Source organism: Blastomyces gilchristii (genome assembly GCF_000003855.2).
Source record: "Blastomyces gilchristii SLH14081 genomic scaffold supercont1.6, whole genome shotgun sequence".
Classification (NCBI taxonomy): Eukaryota; Fungi; Ascomycota; class Eurotiomycetes; order Onygenales; family Ajellomycetaceae; genus Blastomyces; species Blastomyces gilchristii.
Genome location: NW_003101677.1, coordinates 1,699,845 through 1,717,496, shown reverse-complemented (window position 1 = coordinate 1,717,496; position 17,652 = coordinate 1,699,845). Strand labels below are relative to the sequence as shown.

The window sequence follows — 17,652 nt, the reverse complement described above, 5'->3', positions numbered from 1 at the left end:
GTTATAGTTAAGTTAGTTAACTTAATTAAGGGATTCGAGGTTTCCTTATATAATCATCCCTGGGTAACCGGAACCGGAATTATTATCTACCGATACAAAAACTCATTGGCGCTTGATTTCTCGCGCTAACAAGAAAAAGTTCAAACAAGCTCCATTGCATGAGCCTTGCGACGCTGCTTCACACGTTCACATATCGATAGCAATTGTTCACAATGGACCCCTCCAAAGGTTCCAGAAAGCGCAAGGCAGTCACTAGAGATCTAGGCGAGGAGCCTGGAGTGGTCTCTGGGGACGAGCTCAATCTGGACACTCTGGATGGGATCTCCGGCGACTCTGATCTTGAGCAGAGTAGCGATTCGGAGATAGAATTGATCGACGACCTCATCAGTGACGATGACGAGGAAGATGAAGATGAATTTGACAGCGATGAAGTTCCCTCGGATATCGAGTCCAAGCCTGTTAGTGGAAAATCAAAGCCAGACCGAGGCGTCGACATCGTTGTTCGGGGCGAGCATGCCGCATCGGACGGAGGCTTTGCGTTTGAGGGTGATGAAGACGATGACGATAAACCCAATTACCGAGTTACGAAGGATGCCAATGGAAACGAGCGGTATATCTACGATGAAATCAACCCAGACGATAACTCAGATTACTCTGAAGCGGACGAAAATGCAAATACCATTGGGAATGTCCCGCTCTCCTTCTACGACCAATACCCACACATTGGCTATAACATCAATGGCAAAAGAATAATGCGACCGGCAAAGGGACAGGCTCTTGATGTGTTACTGGATAGCATTGAGCTTCCCAAAGGCTTTACTGGCCTAACTGACCCTTCGACCGGAAAACCTTTGGAATTGAGTCAAGATGAATTGGAGCTGCTGCGCAAGGTGCAAATGAACGAAATCACCGAAGATGGCTACGACCCTTACCAGCCAACTATCGAGTACTTCACTAGCAAGTTGGAAGTTATGCCACTAAGCGCCGCACCAGAGCCGAAAAGGCGATTTGTCCCTTCGAAACATGAGGCTAAGCGGGTGATGAAGTTAGTCAAGGCAATTAGGGAAGGACGGATACTTCCCTATAAGCCACCAGCCGAAGAAGATGAAGCGGAGGAAGGGGTGCAGACGTACGACCTCTGGGCCAATGAGACCCCACGGGCGGACCATCCCATGCATATACCTGCCCCTAAGCTTCCTCCCCCTGGTTATGAAGAAAGCTACCATCCACCACCGGAGTACCTACCTGATGCAAAGGAGAAGGCCGAATGGTTGAATACAGACCCAGAGGATCGTGAGAGAGAGTACCTACCGACTGATCATGATGCCCTTCGAAAAGTTCCTGGTTATGAGTCATTTGTCAAGGAGAAATTCGAGCGCTGTCTTGATTTGTATTTGGCCCCCAGAGTTAGGAGGAGTAAGCTGAATATCGACCCCGAAAGTTTACTTCCCAAGCTACCTAGCCCGGAAGAGCTGAAACCTTTCCCTTCTACCTGCTCCACTTTATTCCGTGGACACCGGGGACGGGTTCGGACCCTGGCTGTTGACCCAACTGGAGTGTGGCTTGCGAGCGGTGGTGATGACAGTACAGTCCGTGTGTGGGAACTTCTTACTGGCCGCCAGGTCTGGTCTGTGAAGTTGAGCGATGAGGACCCTATCAACGTTGTCCGATGGAGACCTGGGAAAGATGCCGTTGTTTTAGCGGCTGCCACGGGAGACAGCATTCACCTTATTGTACCTCCTATACTTGACCCAGAGCTGGAGAAGTCCAGCCTTGAGATTGTTGATGCCGGATGGGGATATGCGAAGACAGTTACGTCAGCCTCCGCCGGTAGCACGAAGAAGACGCCTGTCCAGTGGACTCGCCCTTCACCCTCCCTTCTCGACTCCGGGGTCCAGGCAGTTATCTCGCTTGGTTACACAGCCAAGTCTCTCTCCTGGCACCGCCGCGGTGATTATTTCGTGACCGTATGCCCAGGCACAGCCACCCCCGTTTCTCTCGCGATAGCAATTCACACCCTTTCCAAACACCTTACCCAGCACCCTTTCCGCCGTCGTCTGAAGGGCGGCGGGCCACCTCAAACTGCCCATTTCCACCCGTCCAAACCCATCCTCTTCGTCGCAAACCAGCGCACCATCCGCGCGTACGATCTTTCGCGCCAGACCCTCGTCAAGATCCTCCAGCCAGGTGCCCGGTGGATTTCTTCCTTTGACATCCATCCAACCTCCTCTACCACCTCTGGTGGCGACAATCTAATTGTTGGCTCCTACGATCGACGCCTCCTCTGGCATGACATCGACCTCTCCCAACGTCCGTACAAAACGCTCCGTTATCACCAGAAAGCCATCCGTGCTGTGCGCTATCATGCCCACCATCCGCTATTTGCGGATGCAAGTGATGACGGCTCTCTGCAGATTTTCCATGGAAGTGTCACGGGTGATCTTTTGAGTAATGCAAGCATTGTTCCGTTGAAGGTTCTCCGTGGCCATAAGGTCACGGGAGAATTGGGAGTTTTGGATCTAGATTGGCATCCAAGGGAAGCATGGTGTGTCAGTGCGGGCGCGGATGGCACATGTCGGTTGTGGATGTAGGAGATTCTGTTGTGTATCATGCATGATACGGGCCTCGAGCTCCTTGTGTTATTGGGTTCCGGTTTTTCCACGAAGCAAGCCATCTTTTTTTTTGTTTTTTCTTGTTTTGGCTAGTTTTCATGTCCTTCTAATATAGATACAATAAAATGTTTTTAGAGTCCCGCGAATGAAAAATCATTTTAATTACAAACCGGAATCTTCCCAGACCTATCCTTCTATTTACATTTCTATATATTACTGCCTGACAAGTGAAACTTATAATGGTAATCTCCATCGGGGAATATGGGTTCATCAATTCAAACAGAAGTGAAGCCTTTCCAGCAAAGTTTTCAATATCTAAAGAACATTCCCACCTTCCCAATCTCTCCTTAACCTCTCATATTTCTTCAGATCCGACACACTCGGCCTAATACCAGCCTTCGCCGCCACAAAGTCTTCGAAACGTATCGTATCCCGCCGCTTGATAGCAGAATAACCAGCTCTGCGCAGCAACGACCCCAGATCAGCACCGCTAAACCCTTCACACGACCTCGCCAACTCTTTGATATCATCAGAGAACTCAATCGGCATTTTCCGCAACAGCGTCTGCAGAATCTCAACCCGCTCATCTGCAGTAGGCAGATTTACAAACAGCAGCGTCTCCAAGCGGCCAGGCCGTAGCATAGCCGGGTCAATGATATCCGGCCGATTCGTAGCAGCGATGACATAAATGCCCTGTCGCGCGCTGCCCAGCCCATCGAGCTCGGTGAGAAGGGTATTGACGACGCGCGCGGAGGCTTCGGAGAGCGTATCGTCACGGCGCGGCACGAGAGCGTCGAGCTCATCGAAGAAAATGACGCAGGGGACCGAGGAGCGAGCGCGCACGAAGACCTGGCGCACGGCGCGTTCGGATTCACCTACGTATTTATTCAGCAGTTCGGGGCCCTTAACGCTGATGAAATTGGCGCGAGACTCGTTGGCGACTGCTTTGGCGAGGAGGGTCTTTCCGCAGCCTGGCGGGCCCCAAAGTAGGACGCCTGTTGGGGCAGTGATGCCGACGCGGGCGTAGATGTCTGGGTTGCGGATTGGTTCGACAATCGCGGTGGCGAGTTCGTCACGGATGCCGCCTAGGGCGCCGATGTCTGCCCATGTTGTGTCTGGGATGGTGGCGAAGCCTTCGCGCTTGGAGGAGGGTTGAATTTTAGGAAGGGCGGTGAAGAAATCCGTGTTGGAGACAGATATGGTTTGGGATTCGGAGTGAAGAGGGGTTTCTCGGGCGTGTTTGATGAGGCGGCGGAGTTCAAGGATTTTAGGGCTGATCTTCGTACTCTTGTCACCATCAGCGTCATTTGCTGTGTTTTCTATTTCCATTTCGTCGCCTGTATGTGATTTCAGGAGTTCAATGTATCGTTTTATAGCAGCCGCTCCTGCTGTGGAAACGAGGTCGTTTAGGTCAGCACCGACAAATCCAGGAGTTCTCTTTGCCAGGAGTTTGAAGTCCAGATCATCTGCAAGGTTCATATCCTTTGTGAGAGCCCGTAGAATCTGCTCTCTCACAGGCTCGCTGGGAACGGTAAGATTGATCTCCTTGTCAAATCTCCCGCCTCGTCGCAGTGCAGCATCCAGGCTGTCAGGTCGATTCGTAGCTGCTAATACAATCACAGGTTTCCCGTCCGTTTTTTCCAGAGCCAAGTCATCCATGCAAGTAAGTAGCTGCGCAACGATACGTTTTTCCATTTCCCTCTGAGCGCTCTCGCGCTTGGGGGTGATTGCATCGATTTCATCAATAAAGATGAGGCACGGCGCAACTTTCTTTGCCTCATCGAAATGTTCCCGTAGCGCCTTCTCGGATTCTCCAGACATACCCGAAACTATCGACGGCGCGGATATTGCGATAAACGGCACACCTAACTCCGCTGCAAAAGCATTGGCAATCATGGTTTTACCGCAACCAGGCGGGCCGTGAAGTAATACCCCGCGCGGAGGTTGCACCTTCGACGAGGAGTAGACTTGAGGGCGAGTCATGGGTAAAACAATAAGGTCTTCGAGTTCCTGAATTACATCGTCTACTCCGCCTAGGTCCGCCAAATTTACGTGGGTAGGAGGTGACCTGTCAATGCTGCTTTCCGCCTTTCTTCTCTTAGCCTGTGATTCCCCTCCAGCCTGTCGTCTCTTACTTGCCGCAGCGGTGGGGGCTGACGATGCTGAATCAACCTCCGCCATATCCGTTATTTTCTTCGGTATTGTTGGCATCTTTGCTTGTGTGCCCCACATTCCCACGATACTCTTATTCATGCGATTAGAATCCTTGATGCTGTCAGCAATCCCCTCCTATACCGCTCCGGTAGAACTTTTTTTTTTTTAAAGCACAAGGAAGCCTACCAAAATGGCATCCTTCTCTTCAAGTCCTTCGAAATCTCCATTAACCGAATCTGAATCCCCATCACCAAGCACATCTGTTTTGACTACCTCCAGTACCCGTTCGATACTGTCTTCTAGCAATTTTTTCCCTCTCCGATTGAGACTAGAATTTGACCGTTTTATCCGGTCGTAGACAAACGGCAGGGTTAAGCGTACATTTTCCCCTTCCAATTGGAGATCATGGGCAATCTTGCGCACTATTTGGTAAACCTTGTTTGCGACAGGTGAGTCGAATCAGCACTTGCGGGTCACATATATATATATGTATATACAGCTGTTAGGGTGACAAAAAAGGATATTTGGGAGCCTCCCGAACACACCTCCTTGTCAAGACCATGTCCGAGCGTTGGTCTGCTGCCACGATTTCTCGGAGCCATCCTACAAGAACGAGGCGGTCCTCGGTTCTTCCTTCTTATTTTTCTCGCGAAGAGCTCGTCGTCGCCCGCTGAAATGTGCCTATAAAATAAGATCTCGGTAGGGATTTCGATGATTGTGGAAGAATGATAGCCCGGTATCAATGGCTCAGTCACGTGACGTGCATTTTCACACTTCTACGGCTTTCGTCTGGAGAAGCACTTGTATTTTTATTACTTTGAGACAATAAGCATATGAGACTTATCTATATCTATATTGATATTTATATTTTAATTGATTTTGAGCCACATATCGGACAATCTACGATTACTATCACATGATTATAATTGCGTTCTTATCTTATCAATCTGACAGACAAAATGAAAAATACGTCCAATTACACTATTTTTGCCTTGTTTAAGCACGCTATGTATTATGCTCTGTATTAGTATTACCAACAGTATCGCCGTATGAGGTATGTCATCCAACAGGTTGCAGCTTGGGCAACTGACCTCAATCGAACAAGGCCAAAAGATCTTCTTTACCACAGCAAGGAGAATGCTACGACAATGGGTAACACCTCCAGTTCTCATAAAATATCCGCTCAGGATAGGTATGTCATTGCCTTCCCGAACATACACCCGCATTACTCCCTCAATGAACAGGGGCTTCCCCGCAGATTCCAAGCCTCCCAGCACTCCAGATATACAACCCCCTGATCTATGAAGTTAACCTAACCCACCACCCTGCAGAGCAATCCTCGACCTAAAAAACCAACGCGACAAACTCCACCAATACCAAAAGCGCATCACCACTCTGACAGACCGCGAAACCCAAATCGCGCGAGAATGCCTTGCCCGCAACGACCGGCCACGCGCCTTGCTCGCTCTCCGCCGTAAGAAGTATCAACAGTCCCTATTGGCAAAAACAGATGCGCAACTCGATCAACTCGAGCGGTTAACAGGAAGTGTCGAGTTTGCCCTAGTGCAGAAGGATGTGCTCTTTGGGCTGAGTCAGGGGACCAAGGTGCTACAGACCATCCATAAGGAGATGGGGGGCCTGGAAGCGGTGGAGAAGCTGATGGGCGATACAGAGGAGGCCAGAGCGTATCAGGAGGTTTGTTTTTTGTACTTCTTTAATATATATCTGATTTATTCCCTATTTTGTCGGGTGTGGCCCATATTTTGCTAATACATGTGAACTATCACCAGGAAGTCAGCCGCATGTTGGGTGGCCAAATGTCCAACCAAGACGAGGACGAGGTAGAAGACGAGCTCGAGGCGATGGAGCAGGAGATTTCTGGGCCAATCAGTCTTCCGAATGTGCCCACGTCAGCGCTGCCCGAGGAGACAGAGCAGGAAAAGCAAGAGAAAGCCAAACAGCGTGCTAAAGCCAGGGCAAAGGCAAGAGCGGCTGTGCCAATGGAGGCTTAGTTGTTTTTGTTTTTTTTTGCTTTTACTTCGTCTCATTGTTCACTTTTGGTCGTGCATAGCGATTTCACCTAGGCGTCATATGGCATTTATCTACATAGTTCAACCCCTTTTCTGTGACTTTGGGGGTATTTTCTAGATTATTATAGAGCGGCATATGTTTGGGAACATTCTTCATATATTGCTGATGGCTGATAATTTAAATTTAAATTTTTATTTTTAGTATTTGGTTCTTATATGTGCTGAAATGGCTCACAGCTCAGCAGGTTCTATGTGTTCTTCATGTCTGGCATTTCAACCTTATTTTACCCGGAGATGATTCCGCATCATACATAAACAATCACCCATAGGTGATTTGCAGGACATATACATTGCTACACTTCCTCTGCACAAGAAAGAATACAATAACTAGTACTCATAACTGCAAGAAGAGAAGAAGACGTGCCAGATATACATACAATCATATACCACATAACGTCATTAGAAATCACGCAAAAGCCTTCCCTTCAGTCCCACTGACATCCAAAATTCACTGGGATTGAAAGTCCTTATCTCCCAGGCCCAATCGTCCTTCCCACGCCCTGCACGCCCTGAATAGCAACATGATCCCTCGGATTCGCCGCAGCCTCATACAAAAACGTCACGGGCTCCCTATTCAGTGCCATATGCTGCCCCTTAAACCCAATGTACGAAACGCGCGTCACCTCCTCCTCGCCATCGCTCCAGTTGTCCTCGAAGAACAGCGTGATGGACGTCGTGGTGTTGAACTGCGCTCTGTTGAGAGGGATCTCGATCACGTCTGAGGTTGGACCGGTGAGTGTTTGGGGGACAGAGAGGGTTTGGGCTGGGATTAGATCTGCGGCGGTGGAGAAGTCGAGATCTGGTCTGTTGCGGAAGAGTTTTATGGTTTTGGGGGCGGAGGGGGTTGGGGCCGAGTAGAGGATGAGGGAGTGGAGTTTTGTTTGGCCGGTGAAGCTGCGGAGGATGGGGTTAGTTTTGGAATTCATATATACATTCTTGGTTGTGGTTGTTGGCTCGGGGTTCGAGAAAGGATGTATTTCCCCTCGCTGTTCATTCTTTTTTTCCTTTTCTCTTTTCTCTTTTTCTTTTTTTCTTTTTCATATTTTTGGAGAGGGTGGAGGGGTAAAAAAGGTGAAGGTAGGACAGGAAGTCGAACGCACGGGATATACATGAGCAATTGCTCATCGACATCGCTCTCCAGCTCCGGTTTCTCATCTAACCGTTGCGCCCATGTCTTTTTCACGATGGCCGCACCAGATTTGGACTCTGTCTCGTTGAGGGTGATGATACCATCGAAGTCGATTTGCTGGTAGAGATTCGATTGAAGTGCGGGGGTAATGTCGGAGGAATGGTCGTGGTCGTGGTGGTCATCGTGGCCATGACTATGGCCATGATCGTGATCGTGATCGTGATGGGACATTTTGATCTCTAGCTGGAGTATGTGGCATTGGAAGGAAGCGTAAATTATGTTAATGAGCTTTTGTGTTGGCTTCGTTACCGGGTCCAAGGTAGGTTAATTTTTGCAGGGGATGTTTGCTGATGACGTCAGAAATTGCAAATATATTTATTTCCAAATAACCAGTGCAAAGAATTAACTTGGAGGGTATTATATGTACTATCTCGTCCAATTGATTCTCAAAATTCGAAATTCTATTTAAGCTGGGTGGTATATATGTATAGTACACCAAAAAAAAATCATGCTTCCCGACGTTAACGGTCCAATAATAGGCGGCATCCTGATGAAGAAAACTAAGTGTATTTATTATTTATATGCATCACTTTTTAACTTGATAGTATTCCGGTGCATACTCGAGCAGCCAAGACTTCTCGATTTTGGTAATATCTCGAATGAACGTCTTTTGCCCTGTTTCCAGGATTTCATGGAAGATAACCCAGTCAGCTTTGCGGTTCTATATTATCATGTATACTATCAGCCGTCACAAAATCCGTAAATTGCAAACATACATGGACAAGAGCAAGGAATGAAAAAGCAAGAGACATATTGCTACTTACAAACATCAACGAACTAGGGTGGGCATGTAGCGTGATGTCACCACTGATGGGCTTGAAGCTACCATCTGGCTGCATCTTCGCCGCGTGTGCAAAATATCCGGTTGTAAGGCAGCGCTGGATTTGCTCTGGTGGCGCGGGGCTGGATGAAGAGAGACTTTCATCAACCTGAATGCCAAAGCGCTCAAGATATCGCTTGAGTTGCGCACGAATGCTAACAGCCTTTAGCATGGACCTGTAGTTTAGATAGTTATCCCGACACCACTTTGAGTCCTTTTTTCCCTTGGTGACAAACGCTTGGTAAACATTTAAGTAGGTTAAGTGGTCTCCTTCATCCACGGCAAACTTTCGACGAGTGCTCTCGACTGCCTTCTTTTCGTCACTTTTCTCAAACCAGACCGCTCCTTGCAGACTCGTCATCGCAGCAATTGACAGAATTTCACTCAGACAGCCAAAGGATGGCGCACCAAGCAGAACCTTGGCCATCATAGGCTCCACCGCAAGCTCAGCCATTTGAATCCCAAGTGACCGCGTAAGTTTTGCATAGTCATCAACTGCCCCGAGGGAATAGAGCAATTCAAAGCCGCGAACAACGAGCTCAGATGGAGGGGGCGTAAGAAAGCCAAAGCGAACGATATTGTCAATACCCAGAGCCTTGAGCTGCAGAATAACAGGTGCAAGATTGGACCGCTGGATTTCCGGAACCGTGACATCCGGAAGTGATTGGTAAGACTGCTCAGTGTAAAGACGGAAGCATTTTCCTGGTTTGGTCCGTCCAGCACGTCCCGCTCGCTGGGTCGCAGATGCTTTGGAGATAGGCGTTGGCGTCAAGGTCTCTATTCCCGTATTTGGATTGTATGCACGAAGCTTTGCAAATCCGCAATCAATAACATATACAATTCCGTCAATTGTGACGGAAGCTTCTGCGATATTGGTGGATACAATGACTTTTCGAGTCTTTTCAGGGGCAGGTTCAAAGACGTAGAGCTGCTGTTCGGTAGTGAGTCCAGCATAAAGGGGTAATGGAAGCAGACCGGGGGCTTTGGCATGTAACGAATTTGCGCGTTCAGAGATTTGCTGAATTACAGTATCGATTTCCTCCCTTCCCGTAAGGAACACCAAGATGTCCCCGTCCGGTTCCCTGGTGTGGATATCAAATACAGTTTTGATTGCTCTCTCCACATAATCTTCGACTGGTGTTTCAAGAAATAGGCAGTCCACAGGATACATCCTCCCTTCTAATGTGATAACTCTGCCAATAGAGCCACCCAGCTCATCTTCACTTTCAGGGTTGAATTCATCCCCAGCAAAGAAGCGCAGAAATTCTTCTGCCTGTAACGTAGCACTGCTAATCACGATGCGTAATTCAGGTCGCGGTTTTCTAATTTTCTTAAGCACACCGAGCAAGACATCGGTGCTTATAGAGCGTTCATGGGCCTCGTCGACCATGATAACAGAATACCGGGACAATAAAGGGTCGACCAACGCTTCTCGTAATAGTAAACCGTCGGTCAGGAACTTGATCCGCGTTGAGGAAGAAGTTACATCTTCAAAACGTATCGAATAGCCTACATCTTCGCCCACCTTACATCGCATTTCCTCTGCCACCCTAGTTGCTACTGTGGTCGCCGCCACTCGCCGAGGCTGGATATATATAACATATTTCAGCTAACCAAACATCCAGAGAAAAGATATTGGTAAAATAAATTACAAGCTATGGATAAAAACTCACCTGAGTGACAGCAATGATCTTCCCGTCTGAACACCATCCTGCCTGGTCGAGAAATTGGGGCAACTGGGTAGTCTTTCCACTACCTGTTTGGCCCACGACAACAGTCACAGGATATGTTTCTATGAGGTACAGAAGAGATTGCCGGTGGCGAGCTATGGGTAGTAGCGCGGCAGGTTTATACAGCGACGGGATGAACGAAGCCGAGAGATCAAAGTCGGAGGCCATTGAGAAAGCAATTGGATGTCCCAACTCATCTCAACTCAAAGAATTAGCCAGGATATATTCATCAGATCCATGTTTCAGTAACCAGAGCACGGTAGAACCCTTCTATTACACCAAACCTGGAGATATGTATTCAGATGTTGCCCTGTCCTCGTCTCTGTACCTACCACTTTACTCCAGGAGGTGTAACTAGTCAGATAGTTAACTAACGCGGCTTACTTCAGCCGGAAGGATTAATAGTTTTTCCGGATGACGCGGTGTGGTGTGGCTCAGTTATGCGGCTTGGCGGTGACGTAAAAGGAATGGCGTCAGCTGTGGTGGGAAGTCTACGCTAGGCCTGATTAGACTAGCTTATCTCAGCTTGGTTCTACACGTTGTCAGATAAGGTTGGAATCGAGATGGACAGGGAACAGCGACTGCACTGCCTTGCGATTCATATATCTCTAAATGACCAGCTATCTTCTCCCAATTTTTGCACTCTAATAGATATTTTGATCTCAATACCTACAACTACATCATTCAAACAAACACCGTCACCATGTCCGACGGAGAAAAAACTGTAGGTGCTTGCTGTCTCGTGCTTCCCGCGTACAGCCCCACACGCCCTCTATCCAACTGATTTTGACCATAGAACACGCCCCTGAAGGCTTTAGCTTCACAGAGCAATCACCCAGAGTCTCCAACTACAGCTCGACCTCTGGATTTTGACGATGAACCCCAAGAATCCGGTGTGATACCAATGCAGACACCTTCAGCGCCCAACCTATCTTCTACAGGCGGCAACGAAGGTGCCCCGCCAAAACCACCCCGACCACTCAGCCCTATGCAACAGGCCGAAATCAATTTAAAAGAAGCGTTTCCCAGTATCGATGCCAGCGTTATAAAAGCCGTTTTGGTAGCGAGCGATGGGAATGTGGAAAGATCATTCCATGCGCTGCTTGGTATGGAAGCCCGCCCGATGCGGATAGGGGGCTAGAAGTCATAACTCATGTTTTGCTTATTATAGGTATGTCGGACCCTGATGCGCAAGTGGAACTGCCTCCTATGATGCCCCCGCGACCACCCCGGAAGGACTCTCCCACTCAGCGACAGCTCGAGGCCGATGAAATGTATGCGCGCCAGCTTGCGGAGCATTACAGCGGAACGGGCCAGCGCCATCGAGGCCCGAACTCTGCGTGGGATCATGAGCCCCGTTTGCCAAGACCTCACAGGGAGACCGGATTAAAGCCCAATGAGCTCTATGATGATAGAGAACATAACTTTTTTGAGGGTACATTATTGTACATTTTCTAAATATCTACGGCCTAGCTGTGTACCAAGCTAACGAAGAAGCGCCACTGCACCAGATGATTTACCGATAATTAAAGAAAACATTCGCAAGGGATTCTTGGAGACGCAGACAAAGGTTAACACTTGGGTTCAAAGTTTCAAGAAGAAGCTCGAGGGCGAAGATGATGAGGATGAGTATGGAAATACCCCGCCTCGTCCAGCGCAAGGGTATGCTCAAGGATACGGAGAGCCCCAGACTTATCGCACGAGGCGGAGTGGCGAGGCCAGACGGAGTGGTGATCGTGAGCGGTATGATGCCGACCCCCAGGTCCTAGGCGATGATTTCTCTGCGTTGGAGTTGAGAGACACCGAAGGTATGTCCTTTTTACTTTAAAATTTTGTTGCTCAGTTACCGTTCTGCGCAAGTTTTCCCTCTAAACTCCAGAACCTATTTTTAACCTACCACAGCCCAACCACCACGCTCATCACGACCCCTCGCAAACCCCGATCTCTTCAAATCCAGCTCACCATCCCCAGACCGACGAAAAGTCTCTTTCCAAGAGGGTCCTCCGGACGAAATACACGGTGCATATGGCCCCCGCGCTGCGTCTGATAGAAACAGGCAGCCACCGTCCACTGGCGGCAACAACAAGTCCAGCAAATGGCAACCACTCTCCGCAGTTGAGCCTTCACCCGTGGGAGACAACGACCCATTCAGCCTAGGCGATAGCGACGATGAGAGGGAGCTTAGGAGTAATAATAAAGATCTCAAGCCCGATGAGGCTGAGAGGGTGAAGGAGGCTACCGCAGAAGCTATGGCGGGAGATATTGGGGGTGATTCTGCAAAGGCTGGGAGTAACAATGCTAGCAAGCCCGCCGGCGGAACTTAGGCCAGACATAGCTTCGGGTTGCTTATATTTTTAATTTTTTTTTTGGTCGTCATACTTCTTCTTGTTTTCTTGCTGTATACTCCTTTTCCATCTTGTTTTTTACTCTGCATATGTTATGGTATGCTGGGTTACACATTACTTCCACTTCGACTTCTACCTCAAATTGCCTCCTTGCGCCTTACCTGCGGAGCTCGAGTAGTTATTTTCCGTTAACATCTTAGAAGCGACTATGGTTCCTTGTCTATTATTTGGGTCTTAAATTCACCAATTTGATGGGAACGGGGCTGACTATTTTTGTTTCAAATTGATCCTTGCCTGGGCATTTCAATTCTTAATCACTCACCCAAACCCCCCCAATCTTTCTACCCCTGAATCCTCTTCATTTCTCCTCGCATGGCAACACTCAGTGTCACTCGCTCACAAGCACAGTCTCTTTACCTAGTAAATGGCGTGGTCAATTTATCTTTAGGCATGTTTCTTTCTGCTATGTATAGTACGGTACATAACTGCAACATAAGAAATCAAGATCATATCCCCCTTTATCTCCAGATGATTTTCGAAAAGTTCCCTGGCTATCCCAGGCCATGTTCTAAAAATGCCAATTGAATCCAGGGACCATGTCATCAGAATCCACTTCAGCAAAGATTAGTTAGTTTCACTCTTCCTTAAAGCAGGTTGAAAGGTTGGTGAGTATTGGTTTTTTGTATTCCCCAGCTAGTTACACTTCCCACCCTGCAAGAGAGTTTCAAGTACACCGTGTCCGCATGTCCCTCTTCACATACAGCAAGCGGCCAGACGGTATATATACCTAACGTAAACGGACACCGCTCAAGCAGGAAAGGAAAATCAAAAAATCATAACTAGGTAGGTAGGTAGGTACCTATACTCTTAAGTATGACTCAAGGTTTCAAAGGAGGAGTGGAAAAACTGACAAAAACTCCGCACAAAAAAAAAAACCCCGATGAGCTCATATCTGGTATATAGAGATGACAGATGAACACCCCCTCCGCCCTCACCCCCTCTCTCGTTCCCGCACACGAAAACGATTTCCCCATCCCATCTATTAAAACTCCCCCTCAAAAAAAGTACGCGGAAAAGCATAGAAAAAGCATGTTGGCACAAGGGTACCACCTCGTTTTGAAGCCTTGAAGGTCTTTGCGGAACACCATATTTAATAAAAGCATCAAGCGAAACCAGACCAGACAGTAAAAGAGAGAACCGTCAGCAATAAATACCCCCCCCCCCCCCACAAAAAAAAAAAAAAAAACCCAGTTCACATTTCATTCCCCGCCCCCCAAATTCCCATCATTCAGAGCACGAAAGACCAACAACCCCAGCCGCCCACCACCGGAGAGGGAGGGAAGAAAACACACGAATCCAAATCATCCATCATCCATCATCCATATCATATCATATCATATCCCGAGACAGGCACACGGGGTCTGATTTCGAGTAACTAGCACTCATTCGATGCATGTATGTACATGTACATGTACATTGTAACCTAGGTTGGCATTGAATGAACAATTCCCCTTTTACTCCACCGCGGCCGCCGCCCCTGATGTCGTCGCGGCGGCAGCAACTGCCTCTCTGCGCAATTCCTTGATGACAGCCTGCGCAAGACGGGGGTGTGTGTTAGCTCGTTGTATCTTTTGTTGTATCTTTTGTCATTATTTATTTATTTATTTATTTTTTTTAATGTCCATAAGTTGTCTTTAAGGGGGTTGGGGAGAGGGAGGGGTTTTGGGCATATAAAAATGAAAATAGTACGTAGCGTAGGCACCTACAGCGAGAGCTTCAGGATTCACGCCGTTTTCGATTAGGGAAACGCAGAGGGATAGTTCGGTGCGGTCGAGGTGGGTGTTCTGTGACAAGCACTTGGTGAGTATAAATGAAATCAGTTTAAACGGTTTTATTTGAGAGAGGATATATATATATTTATATGTCTGTATTTTTCCTTCCTTTCTTTCTTTCTTTCTTCTAAGAAATAAAATTTATATTTACACGTGGGGACGTTAAGCGTATATATGCCAACATACCAGTATTGTAGAGATTTCATGCAGGATATCAATGACTTCGCGCGCGGCTTGTCGTTTGTCATCTTGTTGTTGTGGTTGGGGGGGCATGGTATCGATGAGAGAGGGATCTTCTTTATTCGGTGCGTGCTTGATTGTTTAATTTTGGTTTCTTTCTGGAGTTTCCTTCCCCTGGTTGCGTTCAATTATTGTACGGAGTACGGAGTACGGAGTACATTATTAACATTTAGGGCTTGAGCGATGAGGTCAGGCTGGTAACGTAACAGGATTAGCGTGTTTCTTCTCCACACCAAGGGTAGAAAATAGCCCAGATATACATAATTGCCAACAATTGCAGTCCCAACGCCAGGGACTAGCTAGATCTTCCAAATATTTCCTCCCAAAGCATATATAGCTGGGGATTGTAGACTACCTACTACATATGTACAGTACATGTATCTAAGTAGGCTAGATATATATACAACCATGCCCCCCACCCTAACAATCCACGACCTCAACTCCCTCACGCAAAGGACCCTCGCCCTCGAAATCCTCTCCCAAATCAACCACATAGAGCGCAAAACCTTCCCCGCCTCCGAAGCCTTCGATTTCTCCGACCAATCCCTCTATCGCCGGAAGCCGAATACTCACATCTTATACGCGACCGCCGCCGCGGATGGCGATACGGCCAGGTCGACCTCCATATCCGTGTCTGTATCCTCAAAAATACTCAAGGAGCGATCACCCGCGCCCACAACCACGACTCCCACACCGCAAACGCAGCCTCCAGCCCCAATAATAGCCTACGCCCTCTACGTACGCCAAAAGAGCACCGCCCTCCTGCACAAGGTCTGCGTGGCAGAACCCTTCCGCGGCCAGGGTGTCGGCCGGCAGCTGCTCACGTATGTGATTGAGCAGTCGCTGTGTCCGCAGCGAGGGGGCGGGAGGGGGTGTGTGGCTGTGCAGCTGTGGGTTGATGAGAAGCGGGCGGTGGCGAGGGCGTTGTATGCGGGCTGTGGGTTTGTGGAGGTGGAAGGGGTGGAGGATTATTATGGGCCTGGGAGGAAGGGGTTGAGGATGGTGTTGGAGTTGGGGCTGGGGATGGAGGGATGACGGGGAGAGGTGAATTTTTATGTCTGTGAAAAAGAGGAGGAAACAGTATTGGAATAGTGGATTGTGGCTAGGGATGGGATGTTGCGGGGTGGGCTTTACAAGGACTCGCTGTGCAGATGTGCAGCTCTACAGCGACCAGCGACCAGTTCCGTAACCTATCGAACTGTACGCATCACACCACCTACCTACCACATTTCGCAACCCGTTCGCAGTGTCGGGAGCCCGATAATGAGGGCATGGGATATCATCAACATGTACTGTACATGTACTGTACAAAGCTGATATCCGTTGCCTCCAATCAGCCCACGCCCACCATCTATAGGTAGCTACTCAGCAGGGTTTTTGGGAAACATACATAGCTCGAAGCGCTGAAGGAATATTCTCTTCCAATAGTAAAAGGGAATTAATTTGCCCGGCAAATATCTCAAGCAGAGCAGCGCTGGATTAATGAGACAAGAAGGAAGAAAGTCGAGGTTTTTTTCCTCTTTTGGAGGGGAAGGGGATGATGTACCGACAGGAGAGGGCCAACATATGGCATGCGTGCACAGTACTTTATCAAACCCATGGCTGTCTTCAAAACGAAGTTGGGGGGGGTGTAATTGTATTTGAGATTGACGAGAGAGATACGATAATAAAAGAGGGTTTTGAGTATCTATACTAACAACATCAAAATTCTTTTCCGTGTGATATCAGTACGAAGCCACAGCTTTACCACAGGTTACACGTCACCGCGTAAGTGCTAGTAAATAGGTTGGGGTGGCACGTGACTAGGGTAGGTGTAGTAATGGCCTATAAATTCCAGACTATAAGACAGTTATATTATTATTATTATTATTATTATTCTTCCCGGAGCTTATGATGAGTCCTTGCGTGATGTTAAATATGTCAGGTCACGTGATCTGGCTTACTAATCCTTCCACCATATAACTTTTCACAAGCTAGCAATCTTTCAATCACACAAGCTTTACACCTTTCACAGGTTATGAGACCTGTTTTGTGCAAAATTGCAGCCAATTTGAGATTCCTTGTCAATATAATCATTATTTTAACTACTGCTTCATTTGATACACTCATCAGAAGTTAAAATTATCTTACTCTATCAGTTATTGAGGTCTTATTAATCAATAATACTACTACTCACTTAAAAAAAAAAAAAAAAGAGGCTTGCAGAAAATGCATTACATTGTAAAAAAGTAAGAAAAAGTAAATAATATTAACAAGAATTCAATAAATGAATATTAAGAATTCAATAAATGAATATCAAGATGATAGATTCAATACAATCTCACTTATATACATATTTATAATCTTGTATTCTTTTCACTGAGTCAGTTGCAGTTAATGATAATAATTCTTCATACTTCTGCTCTGTCAGTGAACATTCTTCTGAAGCCTTTGAAAGCTTCATTAATAAACACTCTGAAACACTCTCTCAATTCAAAGCTGATTTAAATACAGCTTCTGATATGATCAGACCGGCTCTCTGATCTACTTAATAGCTTAATACTGATTCTTATAAAGTCAACTGTTCAGATAAGATAATATCAGATTAACAGATAAAACATCTTAAAATAATATTTAAGATGAAGAAGAAGAGATGTAGAG

General features: G+C 47.4%; 8 protein-coding genes across 9 annotated transcripts; 4 read left to right on the top strand and 4 right to left on the bottom strand.

Annotated features, from left to right (window-relative positions):
• Positions 1–118: 118 nt before the first annotated feature.
• BDBG_03911 (ribosome biogenesis protein ERB1) lies at positions 119–4,138 on the top strand. The gene has a single exon (XM_002625806.2). The coding sequence runs from the start codon at positions 213–215 to the stop codon at positions 2,589–2,591; it is 2,379 nt and encodes a 792-aa protein (XP_002625852.1). The 5' UTR covers positions 119–212; the 3' UTR covers positions 2,592–4,138.
• On the bottom strand, positions 2,580–5,566 carry BDBG_03910 (ribosome biogenesis ATPase RIX7). The gene is made up of 3 exons (XM_002625805.2): positions 5,312–5,566; positions 4,953–5,201; positions 2,580–4,877 (listed from the first exon to the last, which is right to left on the bottom strand). The coding sequence occupies exons 1-3, from the start codon at positions 5,366–5,368 to the stop codon at positions 2,928–2,930; spliced, it is 2,256 nt and encodes a 751-aa protein (XP_002625851.1). The 5' UTR covers positions 5,369–5,566; the 3' UTR covers positions 2,580–2,927.
• Positions 5,567–5,600: 34 nt separating this feature from the next.
• BDBG_03909 (SNF7 family protein) lies at positions 5,601–7,669 on the top strand. Its single transcript, XM_002625804.2, has 3 exons — positions 5,601–5,958; positions 6,098–6,461; positions 6,557–7,669. The coding sequence occupies exons 1-3, from the start codon at positions 5,816–5,818 to the stop codon at positions 6,776–6,778; spliced, it is 729 nt and encodes a 242-aa protein (XP_002625850.2). The 5' UTR covers positions 5,601–5,815; the 3' UTR covers positions 6,779–7,669.
• BDBG_03908 (DUF1000 domain-containing protein) lies at positions 7,324–8,216 on the bottom strand (the record flags this gene model as incomplete). Its single annotated transcript, XM_002625803.2, has 2 exons — positions 7,324–7,750; positions 7,957–8,216. 2 exons carry the CDS (start codon positions 8,214–8,216, stop codon positions 7,324–7,326), a joined length of 687 nt encoding a protein of 228 aa, XP_002625849.1.
• Positions 8,217–8,571: 355 nt separating this feature from the next.
• On the bottom strand, positions 8,572–10,763 carry BDBG_03907 (ATP dependent RNA helicase; the record flags this gene model as incomplete). Its single annotated transcript, XM_002625802.2, has 3 exons — positions 8,572–8,706; positions 8,810–10,450; positions 10,539–10,763. The coding sequence occupies 3 exons, from the start codon at positions 10,761–10,763 to the stop codon at positions 8,572–8,574; spliced, it is 2,001 nt and encodes a 666-aa protein (XP_002625848.1).
• Positions 10,764–11,295: 532 nt separating this feature from the next.
• Positions 11,296–12,919, top strand: BDBG_03906 (CUE domain-containing protein; the record flags this gene model as incomplete). Its single annotated transcript, XM_002625801.2, has 5 exons — positions 11,296–11,319; positions 11,392–11,701; positions 11,767–12,030; positions 12,107–12,403; positions 12,498–12,919. The coding sequence occupies exons 1-5, from the start codon at positions 11,299–11,301 to the stop codon at positions 12,917–12,919; spliced, it is 1,314 nt and encodes a 437-aa protein (XP_002625847.1). The 5' UTR covers positions 11,296–11,298.
• A 1,267-nt stretch (positions 12,920–14,186) lies between these two features.
• Positions 14,187–16,793, bottom strand: BDBG_03905. 2 transcript variants are annotated; one of them, XM_031721452.1, is made up of 5 exons: positions 16,563–16,793; positions 16,403–16,486; positions 14,959–16,325; positions 14,707–14,796; positions 14,187–14,532 (listed from the first exon to the last, which is right to left on the bottom strand). In XM_031721452.1, the coding sequence occupies exons 3-5, from the start codon at positions 15,043–15,045 to the stop codon at positions 14,455–14,457; spliced, it is 255 nt and encodes an 84-aa protein (XP_031578011.1). In that variant the 5' UTR covers positions 15,046–16,325; positions 16,403–16,486; positions 16,563–16,793; the 3' UTR covers positions 14,187–14,454. The 2 variants fall into 2 exon arrangements, with proteins under 2 accessions (XP_031578011.1, XP_031578012.1); XM_031721453.1 differs by having other exon boundaries at positions 14,707–14,784; positions 16,403–16,793.
• BDBG_03904 (acetyltransferase) lies at positions 15,253–16,793 on the top strand. Its single transcript, XM_002625799.2, has one exon. It carries the CDS (start codon positions 15,388–15,390, stop codon positions 16,045–16,047), a length of 660 nt encoding a protein of 219 aa, XP_002625845.2. The 5' UTR covers positions 15,253–15,387; the 3' UTR covers positions 16,048–16,793.
• Positions 16,794–17,652: the final 859 nt, after the last annotated feature.

Excerpts from the sequence above, each read along its gene's own strand:
- BDBG_03905 (XM_031721452.1), bottom strand. The coding sequence starts at position 15,045 with ATGCCCCCCCAACCACAACAACAAGATGACAAACGACAAGCCGCGCGC. Across the intron at positions 14,797-14,958 it reads ATGAAATCTCTACAATACTG|TGCTTGTCACAGAACACCCA; the intron begins GTATGTTGGCAT and ends ATACTCACCAAG. Across the intron at positions 14,533-14,706 it reads TGAATCCTGAAGCTCTCGCT|GCTGTCATCAAGGAATTGCG; the intron begins GTAGGTGCCTAC and ends CGTCTTGCGCAG.
- BDBG_03910 (XM_002625805.2), bottom strand. The coding sequence starts at position 5,368 with ATGGCTCCGAGAAATCGTGGCAGCAGACCAACGCTCGGACATGGTCTT. Across the intron at positions 5,202-5,311 it reads GACATGGTCTTGACAAGGAG|GTTTACCAAATAGTGCGCAA; the intron begins GTGTGTTCGGGA and ends GTCGCAAACAAG. Across the intron at positions 4,878-4,952 it reads AAGAGAAGGATGCCATTTTG|GATTCTAATCGCATGAATAA; the intron begins GTAGGCTTCCTT and ends GACAGCATCAAG.
- BDBG_03904 (XM_002625799.2), top strand. The coding sequence starts at position 15,388 with ATGTATCTAAGTAGGCTAGATATATATACAACCATGCCCCCCACCCTA.
- BDBG_03911 (XM_002625806.2), top strand. The coding sequence starts at position 213 with ATGGACCCCTCCAAAGGTTCCAGAAAGCGCAAGGCAGTCACTAGAGAT.
- BDBG_03909 (XM_002625804.2), top strand. The coding sequence starts at position 5,816 with ATGAGGTATGTCATCCAACAGGTTGCAGCTTGGGCAACTGACCTCAAT. Across the intron at positions 5,959-6,097 it reads AAAATATCCGCTCAGGATAG|AGCAATCCTCGACCTAAAAA; the intron begins GTATGTCATTGC and ends ACCACCCTGCAG. Across the intron at positions 6,462-6,556 it reads AGGCCAGAGCGTATCAGGAG|GAAGTCAGCCGCATGTTGGG; the intron begins GTTTGTTTTTTG and ends AACTATCACCAG.